The sequence below is a fragment of the Gymnoscopelus braueri genome, assembly GCF_963280865.1.
Source record: "Gymnoscopelus braueri genome assembly, chromosome: 7".
NCBI lineage: Eukaryota > Metazoa > Chordata > Actinopteri > Myctophiformes > Myctophidae > Gymnoscopelus > Gymnoscopelus braueri.
The window spans coordinates 16004736-16028216 of record NC_137608.1 but is presented as its reverse complement, the minus strand read 5'-3'; the positions used below and the strand labels follow the sequence as shown (position 1 = coordinate 16028216).

The 23481-nt window shown below is 40.9% G+C and overlaps 2 protein-coding genes across 2 annotated transcripts in view; both read right to left on the bottom strand.

The window, feature by feature from the left end:
* Positions 1–12480, bottom strand: part of inpp5l (inositol polyphosphate-5-phosphatase L) — a 30405-nt gene extending 17925 nt beyond the window's left edge. Inside the window, exons 1-4 of the mRNA XM_080432058.1 lie at positions 12067–12480; positions 4319–4360; positions 3141–3241; positions 2055–2142 (exon numbers count right to left, since the gene is read on the bottom strand). Of these exons, the coding sequence (XP_080288184.1) occupies positions 2055–2142; positions 3141–3241; positions 4319–4360; positions 12067–12129 (294 nt within the window). The 5' untranslated portion in view covers positions 12130–12480. The remainder of the gene's footprint in view (positions 1–2054; positions 2143–3140; positions 3242–4318; positions 4361–12066) is intronic.
* A 3248-nt stretch (positions 12481–15728) lies between these two features.
* LOC308087851 (glycerol-3-phosphate acyltransferase 4-like) overlaps positions 15729–23481 on the bottom strand; it is a 20644-nt gene continuing 12891 nt past the window's right edge. Inside the window, exons 7-13 of the mRNA XM_080432057.1 lie at positions 23188–23281; positions 22613–22728; positions 22229–22284; positions 21275–21360; positions 21053–21181; positions 18209–18288; positions 15729–17607 (exon numbers count right to left, since the gene is read on the bottom strand). Of these exons, the coding sequence (XP_080288183.1) occupies positions 17499–17607; positions 18209–18288; positions 21053–21181; positions 21275–21360; positions 22229–22284; positions 22613–22728; positions 23188–23281 (670 nt within the window). The 3' untranslated portion in view covers positions 15729–17498. The remainder of the gene's footprint in view (positions 17608–18208; positions 18289–21052; positions 21182–21274; positions 21361–22228; positions 22285–22612; positions 22729–23187; positions 23282–23481) is intronic.

The following is a 23481-nucleotide window of genomic DNA, read 5'->3' as shown; positions in this document are numbered from 1 at the left end:
GAGAGGTGTGTGGAGATTGAGGCAGAGCCTGTGAGCCAAGCAGGCCTCCTGGCAGATGTAGGTACGGTATATAATGGCAGTTTAGTATCGCAGACACACGCAGCACAGTAGACATGCTCTGGCTTTTACAGCTACGACGACGAGAAACCGGAGTTTAACCCATTCAATCCGGGAACGCATCTGTGTCAGATTTCTTTGGATAATGTATAACTCTGATCGGCTCATAGCCCGGCACTCGGTGCCGTGCTATGAGCTTGTATATCTGCAAAATTTTTTAAATCGTGAACATTTGTGCAAATCTTTGAATATATATTCTACAAATGTCTTCTAAATCCTAACTTCATTTTTTTTTTTTTTTACTTATGTTGATATATATTAGTGGTGCTCCAACTATTCCATGTCAAGGACCCCCAAAATGATATATATTTGGACGCGGACCCCCATCTTAAAATATGTTTTTCCAGGGACCTCCAGAAGCACAGATCGGAGTTAAAAATGTTCGCTTTAAAACATATATATTTTTCAAAGATTTGCACACATTTTTAAGATTTTTCAAAAATAGCAGATCTACAAGCTCATAGTGCGGCACTCTGTGCCGTGCTATGAACTTGTATATCTGCTACTTTTGAATAGCCAAAGAAATCTAAAATGACACAGATGCGTTCCCGGTCTTAAAAGGTTAAATGATGGATGTGGATATGAAGCATAGAGTCCAGAGTTACCTTACAAACCTGTCTTTAAACGGCCAGCCTCTGACTGTACCCATGCTATACCTACCATGATGCCAAACGCCACACTGTATTGTGCTATATTTTTAAGATCAATGTCACTTCCATGGAGGCTGTTGCTCACTAACTATTGGTACACCTGTGAGTTTGTGCAGTCTAATGTTGTGTGCAGGTCAAACACAGTATAATATTTGCCTCTGAGATGTAGTGGAGTAGAAGTAAAATAACTGAAAATTGGAAATACTCCAGTAAAGTAAAAAATACCTCAAAATGGTACTTAAGTACAGTACTTGGGTAAATGTACTTAGTTACTTTACACCACTGTAAGAAACAACACAAACCTCAACAAACTCAGAGGTCCGTTGTTGTGGAAATATTGACCACTGTGAAAACAATAAATTGTCCCCTTGACTATTATAATTAAAGATACAATTCAGGACTTATTTTAATGAATACAAATTAATTTTAACCAATCTGTATGGCAGAGTATATAAATGTAAATACAATATAACAAGTACTATCTGCAGTGGAGGAGGTGGTACCCCTACTCTTGTATTCCATTGAGAAATTGTGATGCTAATGTCGGGTCGTATGCGATTTCCACTGGTTGACAGTGTCAATAAGGTTATGTGCGAATATATATTTCCTAATAATGATGGGGTATACTTCCCCTTCTTGAGATTCAAGCTCCATTTTTCTGTGGAGTTTCTTCACCTCCAACAACAACATTGTCGTGTCATCATAGGTCACCAGGTCGGGTTTCTAAACCAGTGGCAAATAATTTAATAAAAATAAAAGACAGTTTTCACTTTCTTATGTTTCTAAATGCATGATCAGGGTAATGAAATTCCTGATCTAAATGTAATTCCTTCATGGACCAACAGTGGTCCATGGACCACCAGTTGAAAACCCCTGATGTAAGTGAAAAGAATATGCTAAACAATTGCTTCATAATAGATAAAAAAGGATAATATTGTACTGTACTACAAATATCACTGCATATTTGATGATGCACCTCATAACTTCACGCTATGGCAAGTTTCACAATAGCAAACATGCACTGTGATAATAGTCTGACGACACAAAACTGTCAACTTTAATGTAATGCAATATTAGTCTTTTTGATGTCAAGACAGCACATGGAAAAACCTAACTCCAAGGAAGACAATACAACATATGCTATGCTATGCCCACCCGGTCCAGTTTGTCAGCCTCAAAACATGATCCATTACATACTGCACTGTTCCCCCCTTAAAACGCCACAACACTAATGTGGTGGAGGGCTCCATCTACTGGACAAAGAGGTGAACTGCTCTTGTTGCTCACCGTGAAGCTGTCCTCTGATTTGAAGTGGTTGTCCACGTAGATGCAACTCCGGTCAAAGTCTCTCATCTCCTCACTGGATTCAATGATCCTGCAGACCCAAGAATTATTACAAAAAGTTGCAGCTAATAACATTATTTCTGTGATGCTCACATAATACACAGGTCATGTAAAAAGTTGCAGCAGGTGTTATTATCTTGGTGTTCTTGTAGTTGGTCAAATTTTTTTTACACACACCTATTCAGTATGTGCAAATGTGTATTTCCATACAGATGTTTACAGACCAAAGTATATTGTTTCTCCAACATTATTATAAAAAATCAGCTCTCATGGAGGGAGTGGATTATTTTGAGTTGTTCTTTAGTTGCTTGGGGAATACAACATGCAATGAATATCAGCAGTACACAATTGTATGTGACTGCACTCTGATGCACCGTTCTGTTTTCACATCGTTGCCATGAAAACTGTGCTCTTCTTGTGCACATGGATTCATTTGAGGAACCAGTTCCACAGAAGCGAACGGTTGTGAAATACTAAATACAGATAACAACAACTATTGTCGTTATCTTATTTAAACTATGAGATTGTTTTTTTTTTAAATGCCTGGGCAAGCAACAGGCTGACTCAGTCTAGACAGTAAAAACCTCACTCTGAAGAGTGTAAAAAAATTGAACCAAATGGACCCGTACTCTACACCACTGGTTCCCAAACTTTTTAGCTCGAGACCCAAAAGAGAAATATTATGTCTAACCGTTAAAATAAAGTTAAAATAGCCAATCTACAAGCTCACAACGTATCGTGACTTGTGATGCGACACATCGTGAGCTTGTAGATCTGGTAATTTTTTTTTTTTTCTTTCTTTGATTTTTTTTGGTTTGTAATTGATGACATTCTCTTGAAAAAAAATTCATATTTCTTGAAAATCTTTAGTAAAGTAAAAAAAGTTTGGGAAACAGTGCTCTACACAGTAAAAAACCTCAGTCTGAAGAGTGTAAAAGTTGGAACCAAGTGGACCCGTACAGCAGGTAAATTTGGTTTGATGTGTCCATTGTTCAGACATGGCCCATTATAAAAGCACAGTAATCCTACCTGAAGAAGTTCTCTGCGTGGCCCATGTTGAGCATGTAGTCCTTCCCTCCAACCTCCTGGAAGTGCAGAGCGATGAACCGTGGCTTGTGGTTGTAGACGGTCTGTTGTAGGTATAGGATAAAATGTTGTGTCACGATTATCCTGGCCAAACTAATTGCAATTCATTATATTTGTTGTGAGTGACTATAGCAATTCATGACTATAGTTGATAACTATAATCATCAAAATATTGCTTAAATCTTATGTTGTTGTTGTGAAAAACTAACAAGAACAGAAGCAGACTCTCTCTATTAAAGAATAAGCTACCCATCAACTTGATATCCAAGTATTTGTGTGGTTCAATTAGTTGGACAGAGAGGGGTATGGAAAGGACAGCAGAATGAATGCAAAAACTGTATTAAATAAGGATAATCATAAAGTATAAGATCCCCTGCATAAATGCAATGACAAGTGGCATTGTGGTATAGCGTCAAACTGCTTTGAACCTCTTTTAGTAAAAATAAAAACCTGAACACTTTTCTTTTATCAAACGGTACTGCTTAGACGTAAGCCAAGAGTGAGATGCGCCAAACTGCTAATAGCATGTTCACTTCTGCCTTTAGTTGTGGTCGTAGGGGTGTGATAATGTGCCCACTGAAAGAAGGAAGGAAACTAGTGAGCTAGATAGCCTTTTCAGGTCACTTGTGAGGATATACACGCTCATGGGTATTTAAAAAAAAAAATCATTGCGATAAAATATGAAAGCTTATACCCTCCCATCCCTAGTCTGTTGTAAAAAAGGGCAATCATGCAGAGCTCAGTATTTCAGAGTCATGAACTTGAAATCTTGAAATGTACAGTGCACAGCAGCGTGCACAGTAACAGTGCTGGTTCTACAGTGGGCACGGTACAGTACTTTTTATTTTTTATTATGGGTATCCAACTCGGTGTGTTTGTGTGCTTCTGGCATTTCTAAACCAGACCCAAGTGTATGCAAAACACATGCTATAGCATAAACATAGGACATACTGAACTGTTCTATACCAGTAGTACAGTACTGTAAATAGGCTGGGCACACCTGAGCATTGTAAAAAATAATACACACAAAAAAACCTCACCCTATGAAAGAGCTGTTATAGACATCTAAAATTAATGTACTCGTAGACTAGACTAATCAACAAGAGAGGTCCCAAACTCACCGTATAAAATTCTCTCAGCCAGTCGCTTTGAATCTCTCCCACCTGCAAAGAGACAGAAAGATACTTTACATTTCAGGGATTTCTCTTTCTATAACACACACTAGATCTATAACAAAAATCCCCTTCCCTCCGGTCTCCAAGAGGGAAGGGGAGGGTGGGGTTGGCTGGACATTGGGGAGGTGAGTGGGACAGTGGTTTTAGAGGGGTTTTATTTTTTTAGATATGGTAACCCTGTTTCAGAGTCCATTGTTTATGTTAGGTATGGTAACCCTGTGTCAGAGTCCGGTGTTTTGCATTATTTTTGCTTGGAGAGGGGGGGTAGGCGATGGGGTGTATGTGAAATGGAGGAGGGCTGATTTAAGCAGTCACACCTGGCCTGAATCAAACTATAAGTGGACTCAGAACTGGGTGTGGCTGCGCACCTGTTGTGCATCGAGGAAATCGAGGCATAACAGGATAAATCAGTCATCTCCACAACTTTTAAGAGAGAGCCACCGTCCAGACAGAAGAGAACCATCTGCTCTCCTGTGTGTCCTTAAAAGGAATTATGAAATGTGTTAGTAGCTACAGGGTTTTAGATCTAGTACCACAGCATGTCAGACAGTATATTCAGGCAGGCTTGTATCTCCCTTTCCATCTGTACATCCAGATCTCCTGTGTTCATGCTTTCGGCACATTCAGGCTTGAACAGTCTCTGTTGTAGCTGCTTCTGCAATTGTTCTTTGTTTTTCTTGTATGCCTCAATGAAACTCATGAGGCCCTGGATGCCGCGGTGGACCTCCTGGAGGCAAACCTTGTCCTCTTTGATCTTCTTGATGTTCTTGTGGATCCCCAGTGCGTTGAGCTCGCAGTGGTTGTGCGTCAAGCCCAGGAGCCTGTCTGTCACACTGGTGCATTGGCTGGGAAGACGGCAGTCTGCCGTCTGTCGGGGAGCGACACAACCTGGCCATGAGGAGCAGAGAGGGACCAGCGGAGTCCTGGGGAGGACGAGCCACTGAGCCGGGCTACGTGTTCGCAGCATCCTGGTGAGGACCAGCCACCCACTGTCCTGGTGAGGACCATCGAGCCCGGCTACAGGTCCCAGCAGCAGTTAGGGTCATCGGCCTGGCTACCAACCCTAGCGATGTGGAGGTCAGCAGTGTCCTTGAGGGGCCACAGTACTATCTATCCCCATCTTTCAGGCACACAGCTCCTCCCCAGCAGCAGCTGAAGTCAACGGTGGTGTCCACCGTATGGGGCTGGGGAAGCGGCGCAGCAGCCACCGCGGCCAACCGCCTGCATCTGGAGAACCCACCAAGGAGCCACCATCGTGACCCAGCTGCTGCACTTCCTCCCAGCCTATCCAAACAGCCTCTGCAGCAGCCCCGAGCCCAGAGCCACCTCCACCAGTCGGGTCAGCAGCCCCAGGCCTCTCAGTCCTCTGAGAGGGAGGGTGGAGCTGGTCAATCTGGGAAGGACTCACTCCCCAGTCAAGACAGCATTCCAGGCCTCCGGTCCCCGAGAGGGAGGGGGAGGGCGGGGTTGGCTGGACATTGGGGAGGTGAGTGGGACAGTGGTGTCGGAGGGGTTTTATTATTTTAGGCACGGTAACCCTGTTTCAGAGTCTTGTTTATGTTAGGTATGGTAACCCTAAGTCAGAGTCTGGTGTTTTGCATTATTTTAGCCTCAGCCTCAGTCTCAGTTTGGCGATGGGAGTATGTGAGATGAAGGAGGGCTGATTTAAGCAGTCACATCTGGCCTGAGTGAAACTATAACTGGACTCAGAGCTGTGGCTGCGCACTTGTTGTGCATCGAGGAAATCGAGGCACAACACTATAAATCAGTCCTCTCAAATCATTGAGAGAGAGCCAGCCTGGACAGAAGAGAACCATCTGCTCTCCTGTGTGAAATGTGTTTGTAACTACAGGACAGGATTTTCGATCTAGTACCACTGCAGCGTATGTGATCCTGTCTGGCTACTTGTGAAAATAAAAATAACTTTGATCGTGAAAACCTGGCTGTCGTCTGTTTAATATATCCTGTATGTACAATTCAATCCTCACACATATATACAGGATAGCTTGACTGTACAACCTATTATCATATGAGCAGGTGTAACTGTACTGCATCTATTCCATTCATTAGTTCTAGAGGGTGTGCTTCTGCTTAATAATGCAAGACCGGTAGAACACTTAAAACATGCATGAGTAGAGCAGACAGATCAACCTTACACACCACTGTGTCAATTTGGAGGTTTTTACCAAGCAAGTCTTTCTTCCTGTTGGGAACAAACGGCCATGTTTGTACATTTAGGTTGTAGATATTTGTCAGGTGCTCTTATCCAAAGTGAATAAGATGACATTATATGCAGCTATAGTGGTAAGGAGTGCAATGGTCACTCACACAGCAGCCAGACAATATTGTCTGTAGACAATATTCCTGTATGTGATTAACTCATTAAAACCGGGAAAGCCGTGTCATTTTATACTTTGGCTATTCAAAAATAGCAGATATACATAGTAGATCTGCTATTTTTGAAAAATCTTAAATATGTGCAAATATTTTTTTACTCAAATCTTTGCTTCTGGGGGTCCCCTGGAACAAAGTAGTTTGAGATGGGTGTCTGTGGCTAAATACATATAATTTTGGGGGTCCTTGACATAAACGTTTGAGCATCAGTGATATAGAAACATTTAGACAACAGGATTTAGAAGACCTTTGTCTTAATGAGTTAAATATCATCTAACCATGGCAACAAAAAGCTTCTGCATTCATACCAACCATAACCTGTGCTCACTTAAGAGGCACTTAAAATCGCCTCCGTCTGAAAGCCATAAATAACATTCCGCAGAATACACTGGTCACCACGTCACCAATTCCTCCTAAGACATGACATGAGGACACGTCATAGCCTACAAATGCCAGTGAACCGGCAGGTTTCCCCACGGAAACCAAAAGAGCACATGTATGCAACATTTACCCCCCTAGCCAGGTGGACAGGTGACACTGGTTGAGCAGCAGTAGTGGCTTTGCATACTGCTATTTGCATGCCAGAGTGGCCACTGTGTCCAGAAGGATACCTCATGAGTAATTCCGGAAGCTGACACAACTTGTACACACATGTGAACAACAGCATCATCAGCCTCTTTGCCCAATAAGACTCATCCATCAAAAAAAAAAATTGTCATGTTATTATAGTTGAACATTGTTTAAATTGTCCAAACGATTGACTTTAGCCCCCCTCTTTCTTTTTTATTACACAGATCTATAAGTTCACAGCTCTTTGTGGGTCAACAATTTGTGAGCTTGTAGATAGGCTATTTTTGAGTAGCTGAGGTATAATTGTGGTTAATCAGTCAACTTTAATCTTTTATTTAGGAATTCAAGACTACTGTATGACATGTAAGGAATTTCAAGTCTCAAGAAGGGTTCATTTGTCAATCACTCCAAGCAAACCATGTCATCAAGAGCATCTTGTCAGTCACAGCCTGTCTAGTCTAGATCTTGTATTTCTATGTGTTATGTTCTTGTTCTAGTGTTTCTCATGTGTATATTAGTCTTGTTCCCAGTCAATTTTGTGGAGTCATTGTTTGGTGTCACATCATGTTTAGTGTTGTATCTTGTTAGTTTGTGATTGTGACGTTTTCCCTGTTATTTTGTAATAAATCACCCAATCTTGGGTTTTGAACTCTGCCTGTCTTGCTGTCCTGCCACACCACCAGATTGTGACACATCTAGGAAATGATACTACCATGGATTATAAATTCTTTGGTTTGACATTTAAAATCTACAAGGAAAAAATAGCCATGATGTTACTTTTTGTTTTGTTTTCACAATGCCCTTCCCTGTGTGGCAAAACCCAAAGATTAGCGTCTGAGGCAGCTGCTCTAAGTCAAAATACACCTTACACTATAAAAATCTGTGTGTCCACATATCACAATGTGTGGTGGAAAGTAACTACGTACATTTACTCAAGTACTGTACTTAAGTACACCTTTCAGGACTTTTTACTTTATTGGAGTTTTTCCAATTTTCAATACTTTTACTTATACTCCACTACTGTACATCTCAGAGGCAAATATTGTACTTTTACTCCACTACAATTATTTGAAAACTTAAGTTACTAGTTACTTTATAGATTTTGATAATCATTACAAAACATACATTAACCACTTCAGCCCTAATGCCCTATGTATACTTAGGCTATTTGAAAATAGCCGATCTACAAGCTCACAACGCGTCGCAAAGCGAAAAGTTGTAAGCTTGTAGATCTGCTATTTTTTAAAACATTTCTTTGAAAACCTGTGAAAACTTGTGAAATGGGACCTTCTGCATAATGAGTACTTTTACTTTTGGTACTTAAAGTATATTTTTATGCCAATACTTTTGTACAGTAAATTTTGAATACCGGACTTGTACTTGTAATAGACTATTTCTACAATGGGGTATAAAATGTGAGTACTTTTTCCACCACTGCCCATGTAACACTGGGCCTGTAAGGGTCTCTCAGAGGTAAATTAACTCTCTGGGTATCTCCCGGGTACATGAGCGCTGTTGAACGATACCTTCAGGAGAAACTGGTCAACTTCTACATCAGCTTTTTCGTTTCCCAACATTTGTAGTACATTTTGTACACTTATTCGTGCACTTCAGGAATCAAAGGATACTTGAAGAACACACAACATGCGCGCATGCACACATGCACGCACACACATACCACTTATATAATGACACTGTGATCAGTGTAAGCACTGACATAAATGTAGGCCTACTATAGAGACATTTTCATTGCAGAACAGTAAACAGTGACTATATGTGTAGCAGTCTGCCAGTATGTGTAGCAGTCTGCCAGTAATGGAGGCCATTATAAGGGGGGTGGGGGTTACACACCCTATGGATGGTTTCACCCATCTGGCAGACCCATGTTTGACTTTGAATCCAGGTGTTACTCATGACCCAGATTGGGTTTCCTGATTGGGGTGGTCAAAGGGGGAGGGGGGGCAAATGAATGTAACAGAGTAGCCCTGCCTGTAGCCCAGGTGACTGGCAGTAAATGCTTGTTTTCCCATGCGGGAGACCTGGGTCGTAATTCAGGTGGTTACATGAAGTGGTAATGTTAATAGTAGAAAGGTTTCACTATTAGAGCCTGACCAATGCCAGATGTTTGGGTCTGATGCTGATTCCTAGACCACCGATTAACAATGTTTTGACCAGTAATGTGTCAAAAATGCAATGATTTTGTAATACATTTGAAAAAACATAAGATTTGATTAAAGAGATTAATCAACTTAAAAGCAAAAAATGTAATAAAAACAAACACAAATAACCTCTTAAAGCCCAGGGTCCACACCGATGATTCGCAACGCAACTACAGTAGTTGCAACTTGCAACCAGTTGCAGGAAATTGCAACGGTCTGAATTGACCGGTTGTGCAGGTCGGCGCAGTTTCGGAATAATAGTGGTTGCGAAACTTGCGACTAGTTGCGTTGTAGAGTAGATCATTGGTGTGGACTGGGCTTTAAAATGTCAAAAATAGCTGATCTACAAGCTCACAACGTGTCACGTTGCGAAGCGTTGTGAGCTTGTAGATCTGCCATTTCTGAAAATGTTTGAAATCACCTATTATGATTGGGACACATCATCAGCTACATACTGCATATAACTGTCCATACTGATGCTGTCAAAAAAGTAATGGTGATATATCGACCACACCAATATATCATGTACCTGTACCATGTACAAATAATACAATACAAAGTTCTAACACAGGTATGAACACAATATATTTTATAACAGGCAACTTCTTGAAGGACAGCTATGTTCTAAATTAAAATGATCTTCATAATTTGTATAAGAGATTATCTCCAAGATACTAGAAGGTCAAACATACTGTTCTTCTTGGCCATTAACTTAAAATGGACCATGTTGAATGGACAATGGCTTTTACCAAAGACTTAAACCAGTCAATTCTGCATAGCAATAGGATTTACCCTGCTGTGAAGTACAGTACTTACTTGTGCCTTTGGCCTTATCCTGAAGGCTGTCTAAATGTTATGAAGTGTTTGTTTATACAAATCAAGGGGCCAAATAAGTAGAAAAGCTTATGGCCCCAAGGGAAGATACTCTGTTTACAGATATCTCCCACAATGGGATCAAACGTGTTTCCATTGGTGCCACTGCCAGATATGGCAACCGGAAACATGGTCCAGGGCCAGATTTCCATGAGTTTATAGTGCTCTCCTCCCCCATGTCGAAAAGACTGGAAGTTTTATGACAGCCCAGCAGCCTAGCTGGAACAACTCAAAGTGCTGGGATTTAAACAGAAACCCTCTTAACCTAGTTGTGCAGAGCCCTCATAATAATATTACATATTAAAGTCAGTTAAATAAAAAAAAGCTAAAATTGAAACTGAACAAATAAAGACAAATTTTGCTGGCCTTCAAGGGGGGTAGGGTCAACAAAACACAAATGGACAACACAGCCAACAAGACCAAGTAGCCTAAAAACAATAACGAAAATAAAATAGTTACAAAGACTGCAGTTTGACAAGATTCAATCTTCCTTGGGCCCCTGTGGTTGGGTTCACCTTGGCCCCCTGGGGTTGGGTTCACCTTGACCCCTGGGGTTGGGTTCACCTTGGCCCCCTGGGGCTGGGTTCACCTTGACCCCTGGGGTTGGGTTCACCTTGGCACCCTGGGGCTGGGTTCACCTTGGCCCCTGGGGTTGGGTTCACCTTGGCCCCCTGGGGCTGGGTTCACCTTGGCCCCCAGGGGTTGGGTTCACCTTTTTGGGCCCTTGGTGTTTACCGGACAGGTATGAAACCTGCTCACATTCCAGTGGTGTGGCATGTGGTTAGGCTACAACTGGCAATTTGCTTACAAATGCAACTTGCCCTAGGCTACTACACTTATATCTACTTTTATATTATTTAACCCGTGACTCGTCCATAAAGGAAGACTTTGGGAGCCGTTTCATAAGTAGGCTACAGCAAGAGGATCACTCTTGGCAGTGCACTTCCTTCTAGACAAGTGTTTCTGCAATTTTTTAGCTCAAGTAAGACCGAAAAGAGAAATCAAATGTTTGCCCGGGACCAAACTAGTGAAAATAGCTGATCTACAAGCTCACGTCACAACGCATCACTTCGCACGTTGCGAGCTTGCAGATCTGCTATTTGCACTACTTTAAACATTTGTTCTCCAATTTAGGGAATTTCTGAAAAGTTTTTTTTTTATTTAATTTTTTTTATTTATGAAATTAATTTTGAAAAATGTTTGTATTTGCTTTCAACTCAGGAAAATGTGTTATTTTGTTGTGGAAAAATTTAAAAAATCTTTTAAAATAATAATAATTAATGCCAAAATTTAGGAAACAAAAAATAAAGGGATATTCACTCGCGACCCACAAATGGGTACCAACCCACTGTTTGGGAAACCGTGTTCTAGACTCCCTACAGTCATTACGCGCATGTACAGAATATGCCCCGATTTTGCGCGTCTAACTTTAGATTGTAGGCTATTTCTCCACCAAGTCGTTAGTTTAATTTAAACCTAATGTGTATTACAAAAGCTTTGTTTGGGGTCTGACTGTCAACCAGCCATTTCTTTTATAGTATTTAGCTCTGGTCCAATAGCGTTAGAGAACTCCTTCTAACGCTACATGGACCAGAGCTACAATCTACAATACGCATTAAACATGGGTCAATAACGTTGTAACCTGACTGATGAAGAACAGTGTATGGTTAAAACTTCTCATTCGGCTACATTACTCACGTTGTCAAACAGTGATCCCACATTCGCAGTGACCAGCAACACATCTGTGTACATTGTTTCCATGTTAACGATGATGATCGACTCCCAGAAGAAATATGATAGTCCCGGCGAGGAACTCCGTAGCGTGAAGCCGGATGACGTGCGTCCAGGACCGGCCTTTTTACTCTTCTAGACTGACTGAAAATAGGCTACGATTTCGGTTTAGGCGTTGCTTTCGGTCTGATTATGGCGGGTTGGTTGCTGCTGCTTCTCGTTGTGATGATGAGGCTGAGGATCAGAATTCATATCCATGGCATAGATCTCCTCCTCTGCTCTTCATGGCGGTTAATTGGACTAGTAGGTTCTTAGAGGACTTAATCTGCTGTCTGTCTGACTAAAGCTCAGCAGAACCCAGAGACCAGGCACTTATAGTACTGTGGCTACACACACACACACACACACACACACACACACACTGTCACTGTTGTGTTATTATGAACTCTGACTGGAGCTCCGCCCTGTTGCTGTGACACTTAATTATAGCCTTCCTTGTTCAAAGTTTATTACCACTTACTTACGGTGGAAGAAGTACAGACATTTCTTTTACTTAAGTAAAAGTATCAATACCACAATGTAGTAATTACTCTGTTTTACAAGTAAACGTCCGGTGTTCAAAATTTACTTGAGTAAGAGTACAAACGTATTGGCATCAACATGTACTTAAAGTAGCAAAAGTAACACTCATTATGCAGTATAGGCTATGTCCCAGGCCATTTCACAAGGTCATCATGTATAAAAATGTTTTAAAAATAGCAGATCTACAAGCTCAGACTTTGCAACGCGTTGTGAGCTTGTAGATCTGCTATTTTCAAATAGCCAAACTATATAGGGTTGAAGTGGTTATTGTATGTTTTGTAATAATATTCAAAATCTTCAATGTAACTAGTAACTAAAGTTTTCAAATAATAGTAGTGGAGTAAAAAGTTTGTCTCTGAGATGTAGAGTAGAAATAAAAGTAGCCTATTAAAAATTGGAAATACACCAGTTAAGTAAAACAAAACTCAAAATGTAGGCTACTTAGTTACTTCACACCACTGTACCCAGGATGATATGTGGAAATCTTGTAATTCACACCAGAATAGTGGAGCCCATATGATTCTGTATGATATGAATAATAGCCAGGAGTCAAGACTATACAAAATACCACTGTAGCCTACTGTACTGTATTTGACAAACAAAAAACAGCTGCATTATACTTTTGAAGTATAAGAGCAATAGTTTACTTTAGTATGACCCCATCTATGGATACTGCTTACGATTTACTTTGGATGTGTGCATATCACTCACCACCTTGAATGAGTGGCAACAGTAGCATGCAATGCATAATCCATTTATTGCAACATTTATTGCTTTTTTATAGTCCTAACCTTGTTTCAACATTGTAGTGGCAATTTGTAATGTCCTGGTTACGCCCAAGACATAGGCTATGCAAACATGCAATAAGAATACCAATGTTTTTTTATGGTTATATATTATTGCAATCCTAAAATATGCACGACATTGGTGCTCTTTCTTCTTACCGGAAATAAAGAGCTTACATTTCTTAATAACTTTATCAATCGTCTCTGACCGAAACTGTACTTTTCAGGATTCAAATAAAAAAAATAGCTAAAGTGGCAGATCTACAAGCTCAAAACGTGTTGCTTTGCACTGCCTTTCGAGCTTGTGGATCTGCTACTTTTGATTCTTTGTAGGATGATCAAATAGGGCATTCATTTACGAAAAAAACACAAAAAGTTGAATAAGGTTTCTGCCCGACAGCAACAAAATATACCTCTGTGGGGTTGATAAGGATTGGGGGTGTTATGGAACCGGTCTGGGCACCAGCTGAGGGGTTAAGATGTCTGGAGTCCTGGCTGCTTCACCATAGTGCTGGCACCGAGCTGTTAAGACATGGCATGGAATACAAAAAAGCAACCTTTTGAGGTCTTCTCACTGCTTCCTGCCTGAACCATTGTGTATCCTTTACCCCCCAAACCGCCATCAATAGGCCCGTTTGAGTCCGCTGCAGAACCGAAACAAAAGCATGTTGCCCTGTCCATCGCCAGTTAAAACAAAGCCATTTTAAGGGGGAACCCCTCTAAAAAAGCCAACTGCTGGCAGTTTGTGGTGTTTAGGATTAGGTCTTCAGCAGAATAATCAAGACATATTTCACATCCACCAAAAGGCAACCTAGCTGGACAGCTTGTTCCTGAGCATATGGTAGGGCAACAACAGAGTTCAGAATTTTCAAAAGAGCGCCCTGTCCTCACCTCTAAACTCTTCCAGTGGCCTGTTGCCCAGTGGGTGATAAATCAATGAAGACAGGAGCTCCCACTGACTTCTGTAGCCGACTGGCCTGCAAGGTCTGGCCAAGGGAATCACCACAGGCTATACTGGCCACCTTGACAAATATTTTCTCATTTTTGATTACACTAAAAACACAGCTAGTTGGAAATGTGCTTGCAAGTGATTACGCCAAAATACAAGACAAGAGAATTCACCAAACTAAGCGATGGTTTATTTCTGTCAGATATGCAGAAAAGCTGGTTATCCTGCAGGAAGGAGTGAGGGAAGTAGAAATGGCATTCAAGGAACAGGGAAGGACGTTTTCCATTCAAACCTCTTATGTAAGCATAACAATTCCCAATACAATGTGCTTAATTAGAATATAAACTAAAGCTGCATGTTGAACGTCCTTGTATTTCAGTATACGACACTGAAGCAACCATGAAGAAAGTATTTAATGAACAAAAAAAAAAAACACACTGCTCTTGCTCAGCAGCATCAGTTCTTATTCAATTTGACGTTTCGGTCCCTCTGGACCTTCATTAAGAGCGTACGACACTGGACATGAACCTCTGGCCGGCTGCTGTTGACAGCCTTCTCTACCCACTTGAAATCTAGTATCCCTAGATCTACAAGATCTTGTAAGAGAGCTTGTAGGTCGGATATTTTCAGCAACAATATTAAAGTGTAGAGCAAAAACAGGACTGGGCCTATACTGTGTAGAGCCCCTATAAATTTGGTCAAGTATATACGTTAATCACAATTTAGAAAAATCACACACATTAGCTAATCGCACACCATTACATTAAAGGGGTACTTCACTCTCCGCCGGGGGACACATTTAAAAAAAATATTAAAAATAAATGAAAAAAGTTATGGAAAATTCATGGCCCCCTCACGACACGCAGTGTCCTACTAATGTGTGAGGGGGCCATGAATTTTCCATAACTTTTTTCATTTATTTTTAATATTTTTTTTAAATGTGTCCCCGGCCCGAGAGTGAAGTACCCCTTTAACTACACTTATTTTTAGATCAACCCAACAGGGTTAAAAACTGAATATATCCTTAAAATGTATTACTACTAAGCTCCCATGCGTAGGAATTCTCCATTACCAGTATGGTAAACTGTTGCTTCGGTAATAACTATTAATATCCAAACCGGCTTACTTGATGCTGCTCTGCTGCTGACAAACCCCACCTGCATTCTAGCAAACTGGTGACTATAGCCTCACACATTTCAGGCGCTTCCAATGCTTTTATGCATGCATTTCCAAAGAAGAAATGCTGAAAGAGAAAGATGAGCACACGCTTGCACGACAGATGGCTTTATAAAAAATAAAGTCAATAGATGAGGTCACATTCTTGATTCTTTTATTTTGGTGAACAGATTTGACGCTTCAACTAAATGACTATCCCTGATACAGCAAAGTCTAGTAGTGGTATGACAGCCCCCATTGGGGGGGGGGGGGGGGTGGGTCCCATCTCCCTGAACTACAGCCTAGCAGGGAGTCCAAACACTACAGATGTACTCCATCAACCCCTTGGTGCCTCCTTGAAGAAGCTGCCAAATGGGAGAAGGAAAAAAGGAACCCCGAAGCAAAACATTGTGATAGCTTCGAGAGGTCACTTTAAGTAAATTTTGGCAAGACCGTGAGAAGCTTAAGAAGAACGGTGTCCGTGGTTTCAGTATGATGATGATTTATGCAGCTACTTGGAGTAATAATGATAAGCATGTTTTGGTCTGGAGACCGCTTGCAATAGGAATTCAGCGGAAGTGTATAGGGCTCACAGGAGGAGACCGTCGGACGATTGAATATAATTCGGGCTTAACCCATAAGAACCGGGAAAGCATCTCTGTCATTTTAGATTTGAGCATTATTTTATACTTTGGCTATTCAAAAATCGTGAAAATGTGTGCAAAACCTTTGAAGCGAACATTTTAACTCAAAACTTTGCTTCTGGGGGTCCCTGGTACAAAGTACTTTTGAGATGCGGGTCCACAGCCAAACACTTTTTGGGGGTCCTTGACATGAAAAAGTTTGAGCACCACTGAACTTAAGTTTTTCAGAAAACTGTTTTAGGATTTAGAAGACATTTGTTGTCTCAATGGGTTAAAACTGTTTAGTACTCGACGCAAATCTTTCGTCTGAACTAGGCTTAAGAACTTCCGGGAGTGAACTGATAGAGGAGGATGGGATGAAGTTGGGATCATGTTGCATATTGGCTGGGACAAGAAGATCAGCTACATTTCTGCACAGTCTCCACTTCATAACATGACTGGTTTACACATTCCGTGGAGAGTACAGGGGGAAAAAAGAAGACATTTTCCAGATCTCATCTGTAAAGTAACACCTATATATTTTTTACACATGTGCAGATACAATTCTTACTTGTAAAACACAAAAGCTTAAAATATAAGGCTCTTTTTCGACATTGGAGAAAAAAAAGCAGATGAAAATATCGCAAATGTGGCACTGTGCCCCCCAAGTTACAGTTACATTGGGTTTACAAGCCAGCCATGCAATTTCCCAACACAGTCACAGGGTTTCCCTTTAGTAAAAACTGTTCTGTATTTACAATACCTCCTGTTCTATTCCCTGGGTTTACACCAGACCTGCAACTTTTTAACATATGAACATACGTCATATGTACATTATAATGAAACAGAACTCAAAAAGGGGGTTAAACTACCAAACAAATAACAGGAACTCAATTTGAAGAGCATAAATAATACACCCTTATTTTGCCCCCCTGTCAAAACGACTGTCACCAAGGAAGACAACATGCCACCTTTGTGTATGTGTGCACCTTCATTTTAACACAAAACAGGCGCTCTCTGTCCGTTAGAACCATTACATCAAAGAGGACAGCGGGGCGGAGGGGTGGGGGGGACTCAACATTCTGTGACAACAATGAGAACTGGGCATGCCAGACCGAGGCAGTGACTGAGGAAGCCAAAAGGAGTATTGTTGACATCAGAGAGAGAGAGAGAGAGAGAGGACAGTCCGGTCCAAGAAACTCCAGCGAGGGAAGGAAGAGCATTGACCGCCTCTTGTTCAGTTTTCCCCCCCGCCCGGCGAAGGTGCATGGGCCTCCGAGCCAGTCAGTCTCCAGAGCGTTTCCTTCAGGAGCGACTGCGGTCCTCTTGGGTTCCCACCAGTATCCTACTGTACAGCTTCTGCTGTTCCTCTTTGAATGTATCCTTTACCTTGCCTCGCTTCAAACCCCCATCCCTATAAAGAAACAAAACAAAAACAAATAACAATTTATACAATACATGAATCAGAAGACAGAAAATACAAAAAAAAACTAAAAACTAAAATACAAAAACAACTGTGTTGGAAACCATTGCCCTGAATTGACCCAAAGAAGGAAGTGAACTGATTTTTAAAGGACTTCTGGAGCTCATTCCAAGCATTTGGTATTGAGGGAAAAAAAGATGGGGTCCTGAGTCTCACTGGGAGAGTAGCTAGACACCACCACGGAGGTTGTGGGTTCGAATCCACCGTGGTGCATCCGGCTTTGTTAGCCGTCTATGCGAACACAATTGGCCTGTGTTGGGGGAGGGAAGCCGGGCGGGGAGGGTGATACTGGTCATTGCATGTACTCCTACGGGCTGGGGCGACACCTGTCAGCGGGGGGGTGTTGGGTGGGAGGAGTAGGTACTGGCAGGTGTTTCAGTAGGATACAACAGCAGTGACAACACAGAAATGTGTGAGGGGAGGAATTAATTTGGGGAGAAAAAGGGGGTAAAAAAATGTCTGGCTACTAAAAAAGTTTAAAAAAAACATGTAGCTAACAGAGCCAACACAATCACACTGTATAGCGTCTTACCATAGCAGGTCAACCAGTCCTCCTTGCCTGGCGATAGCAGCCTTGACACGGTTGGCAAACTGTACAGCATCCTCTCCTTCCTGTTTCACAAGGATAGACAAATCATAAGTAAAAAGTATAGCCAAAATAAATGGCCCTACTTCAATGCCCAAGTTAAAATACACAGTTTATATTATACATCATAACATCTTTGACACGCAACATAGGTCTAGGGCTGGAAGCGAACCGCAGAGAGAGACCATGACCACGGTTGTTTCCATTATGAATGTCACAGTGGAAGACCAAATAGTCTACTATCTTTTATTATTATTATTATTAAGCAACCTTTCATCTATGTGCTCCAGCAACATGCACCATTTTCATCCCAAGTGGCAAGAGAAAAAATATGACCAAAGACCAGAAATCCTCTGTGGACCGATTGAATCAATTCAAAGGGCATTATTGGCATGAGAAAACATACGTTTACTTTGCCAAAGCATACAATCAAAACAAAATAATATATGTACAATTAAAAGGGAATATTGTGTACAGAGAGCCGTTACATTGCAACTGAGAGAAGTCTAACTTACAAAACCATACTGTACGAATTGTGCATTTGCTGTCGGAAATAGTTGGCCTATATATCCACATAGGAAAGGTTAGCTTGGGATAAGGACAACTTTTTCCGTTTTCTCTGCTTTCACCATCAACAGGGCTGGAAAAAGCTGCAGCAGCAGCACAGAGGCTGCTGCCCGCCTGCCTGGCATCACATGGCCTTTGTTGTGGAAAAGGGTGGTTTGCCCTCAAACCCCTTCCTGTTATTCCTCTCCCACTCCCCAACCCATCCAGTTCATATCAAATCAATTATTCTTTTCTCACAAAATACATCATAAATAGAGGGTGCTGCTGCATACAAGCCAAACATCATCTGCTCTTTGTCTACAACATTCATGTGATTAGTCAAATGTCGTGGCCTTTATCCAAATCAAATAGTGGAAAAAGGCAAAGGTCTAATAATATTAGAACTAGGCCTGGGGGCGGGCCTCTATATTGGCCCATTTATTTTCCATTACCGCTTTGAATGTAATTTCATTACGTAAATCTTAATGAAACAATGATTTTGATTGATGATCATTTGAATCCCTAAATGCAGAGAGACTATAATGATTAACCACATGAACCCTAGAGTCTGTATTCTGGGCATATCATAATAGGCAAATATTGATGAATATTTGCACAAAATATGGAAGCCAGGGTTGAGCCATTGAGACCTGAAGCCGATAAAAAAAAAGGGTTAGGGTTATTCTAAAAAATCTAAATCCTACCTAAGTTTTCAGAAAAATATAAATTTTCTTTTTTATTATGTTGCTAAATATGGTCTCTGTCGCGTGGAGACCAAAACCGAAACTTACTTTTCAGGATTCAAATTCAAAAATAGCAAAAGTTGCAGCTCAAAACGCGGCACGAGTGGATCTGCTACTTTTTACGCTTTTGTGTGACACTGTAGCATGATCAAGTAGGGCGTTAATTTACTAAAAAAGACAATAAGTTAGAATATGGAGATAAAGAGGGACAACAGCGATGTATAGCAACAACTAAAATGACCTATAATGGTTCTGGTTACCAACAGCGATGTATAGCAACAACTAAAATGACCTATAATGGTTCTGGTTACCAACAGCGATATATACTGTAGCAACAACTAAAATGACCTATAAAGGTTTCTGCCCGACAACAGCGATGTATAGCAACAACTAAAATGACACAGAGGCGTTCCCAGCTTGAAAGGCATAACAACGTATAGGTATAACTGGTCTAAATGGGTTCATGTGGATAAACCTGCTCAGAAACAGACACAAACACAGAACCCAGGTCATGCTTTTGTGGAGACAGTACCGGCGGGGGGGGGGGGGGGGGGTGTACTGTCATCAAGCACTATGTGATAATCAGTCAAAAGCACACTAATCCCTAATGTTAGGACATAAAGTGACATTTAACACCCACTCTCCTGAGCCTAAAAGGAGGGATATCTGCACAATGGTAAGGCCGCAGGGCTGTCACCATTATGAAATGATTATTGATGAAGACCTATAAAAGGTCGAAATGTTGCAGCATTAAAAGAAAATGTTTTGGGAGCTTTAAAAGGATAGTTCACCCCCAAAATGACTTTTTTCTTATTGATTAGTCACCCCATGGAGACTTGAATTCATGGATATGTTTTAGTTTTTGTCGCATTCCTAAGCCAATAATTTGATGACCGGCAGCGGTTCCGGTAAGAGACACAAAGAGTCTCCTTTGTGTCTCCTACTGGAACCGCTGCCTACCGGTCCGCTGGTCATCAAATTATTGGTAAAAACAAAAGAAATACATGAATTCAATTCTCCATGGGGAAACTAATCGATAGAAAAATATTTTTTGGGGGGTGAACTATCCCTTTAAACCAGTGTGCGGATGTTTGACCTTCTTCTCCTTGATTCTTGCCTGGATGTCCAGCACCTGGCCTAAATACAGGTACAAGATGTGCACACTGCACACAAGAATCTCCTCTGTGAAATGAAATAACTCGCCTTCCCAAATGGAGTGAATTTTTTTTTTTTTTTTTTTTTTTTCCCCGAAGATCTCTAGACTCCCATCCACTTCCTTTTTCCAATTCTGTATCTCGGCTCCTGAGTACTTTTTCTTTTTCAATGAAAAATCTCTGGCAGTGGGCAAACGCAAAAAAAAAAAGTTCTGGCAGTGAATGAGTTAATATCTGGAGCTTATTTTTCACGGGCACCTTTCCTATCCGTAGCCGTTTCTTTATCCTGCACCTGAAAGAAGTTGGGTTGGATGTGCACACAACAGTAAGTTTACTTCAGCTCTCACCTCTCTGGACATGGGAGGGAGGTACCACACACTGCAGACGATGGCCCAGCTGCTCATCATACGCAGCAGGTAGCTGACCATACCGAACTTGCTGCTGTTCCAGAAGGCATCTCCAAAACGTGGGTCATACTGGAGCAGACACAGAAAATAGCAGTTAGTTAGATTGCCCAAACAGGCTGTGAATGTAGGCTAAAAAAATGCAGCAAAAAAGAAAATTCTGACCTTAATTGCCACAGGGTAGACATCGGAATGGATCTCAAAGCTCCCCTTTTTGAACATCATAACTGATGTGTTGTTAATGCAGGTACCTGGTGATGGAAAAACATGAAAGATTAAGAACGTAATCTGCACGAGACAAAAAGACAAAATAAAAAATTATCTGATCCATAATCTCAAAGCGTGGCGATCTGATGCGTTGTGAGCTTATACACACACACACACACACACACACACACACAGGATGAGTTTTTTTCAAAATAATTTCAAAATCCTAACAGTTTTAAACGTATGTTGTTATATCAGTGGTGCTCAAAACTTTTTCATGTCAAGGACCCCCAAAATTATATGTATTTGGCCGTGGACCCTCATCTCAAAATATTTTGTTCCAGGGACCCCCAGAAGCAAAGATTTGAGTTAAAAATGTTCGATAAAAATATATATATATTCAAAGATTTGCAGAACATTTCACGATTTTTAAAAAAATGGCAGATCTACTTGTATATCTGCTATTTTTGAATAGCCAAAGTATAAAATAATGGTTAAAGTGGTTAAAATGATTGTGATCCTACATGAACTACTTTTTAATTAACTCATTCACTGCCTGAATTATTTCTGGCCGCGTTTGCCCACTGCCAGAGATTTTAGTCAAGTACTCAGGAGCCGAGATACAGAATGTTTAAGTTTTAAGTTAACAAGGAAGTGGATAGGAGTCTAGATCTTCGAAAAATCATATCTCCTTGGTCTTTGGGTCAAATTAAAAAAATAAAATGAAAATATATTTTATTTTTTTTGAAAACAAATAAATTACGTTTTTTTACATCAGTGGCAGTATTGGTAAACGGGAATAATTACGTTTATTACGTCAGTGGCAGTGAATGAGTTAAAAGGACACTGATGCTTTCCCGGTTTTAATGGGTTAATGGTACCATTTGATGGCAGGACAAACAACAAACTCACCTTCAGGGAAAATGAGAATGGGCAGTTTTGTTTTATCTTCCACGTGGTCGCTCAATCTGCAATGTAAGAAATGTAGGCCATTAGCACACATACCATGTCATACATCAAGGACATGGAGACATCACTACATGCTTATTAAGCCCTTCAACTTAGCTACATTCTATTTATGAAAAGGGCTTTACAGCTACATTCTACTTATGAAAAGGGCTTTATGTTTATTATTACAATTAAAACAAACAAAAACAATTCATTAACTCCATAGAATATTACTTGACAATTGTTAAATCACATTATGGTCCAGGATAATAAAAATACCAATGTTCTTCTGTAACATCTAGCATACAATCAGGAAAAGGATGCGCTGTGTTCATGCTGTAATACTACCTTTTGGCCACTAGATGGCGATCCTTGACCTCGGAGCGTTCAAACCAAATGTGTGGAGAGGCTTTGACCATAGACCTCTGGATGACTCCCATTAACCCTCCATGGATTTGGCCAACCTGGAACACACACAGACACAGCACACTTCTATCACTAGGGTTCCCAAACTTTTCAGGCCACGAACCCCCAAAATAATCATATTTCAACTAGAAACCCCCCAACCCTGACAAGCACATGGAATTGTAGGCATTACATTTAGTTTGACTCAGTTCCACAGATAAATATTGTGAAAATATCTGATCTACAAGCTCACAGCGCCTTGCACTGCAAGGCGTTGTGAGCTTGTAGATCGGCTTTTTTTTGCAATCTTTGCCCCTTTTGCATGTAATATTTGACAGTTGGGCTAATTTGGTATTAAAAAGGTCTTAAAAGTCATTCAATTGTAACTTTAAAAATGTGCAGATACCCTGTATACACTGCATACAGGTTTGTTTACTGTCGAGTGAGAAAACAATGTTGCACATTAAACTAATCATGGTGGTTTATTGACCTCCCACTGGGCTGCGGCGTGTCCTTACCATTGCATAGCATCCATCACTGGCCAGGATTATGACATCGATGGGGGACGTATGGTTGGCCACACAGATTCCACCATTCTTGGGCTTATTCTCACTGGGGGCATAGGAGAGAGACAGACAGAATAAAACACATGTGCATGATGCCATGATTGACCTTGGTTGGCATGTGCATGTTGTCATGGTTGCCATGGTTGGCTTCACGGTGAGAATTGAAGTTCCAAGCCAGCAGGTTAAGCAAGTGTTGAAGCCAATATAATTGAAAGTAGTTTATATGGAACACATGAGCACACAGGC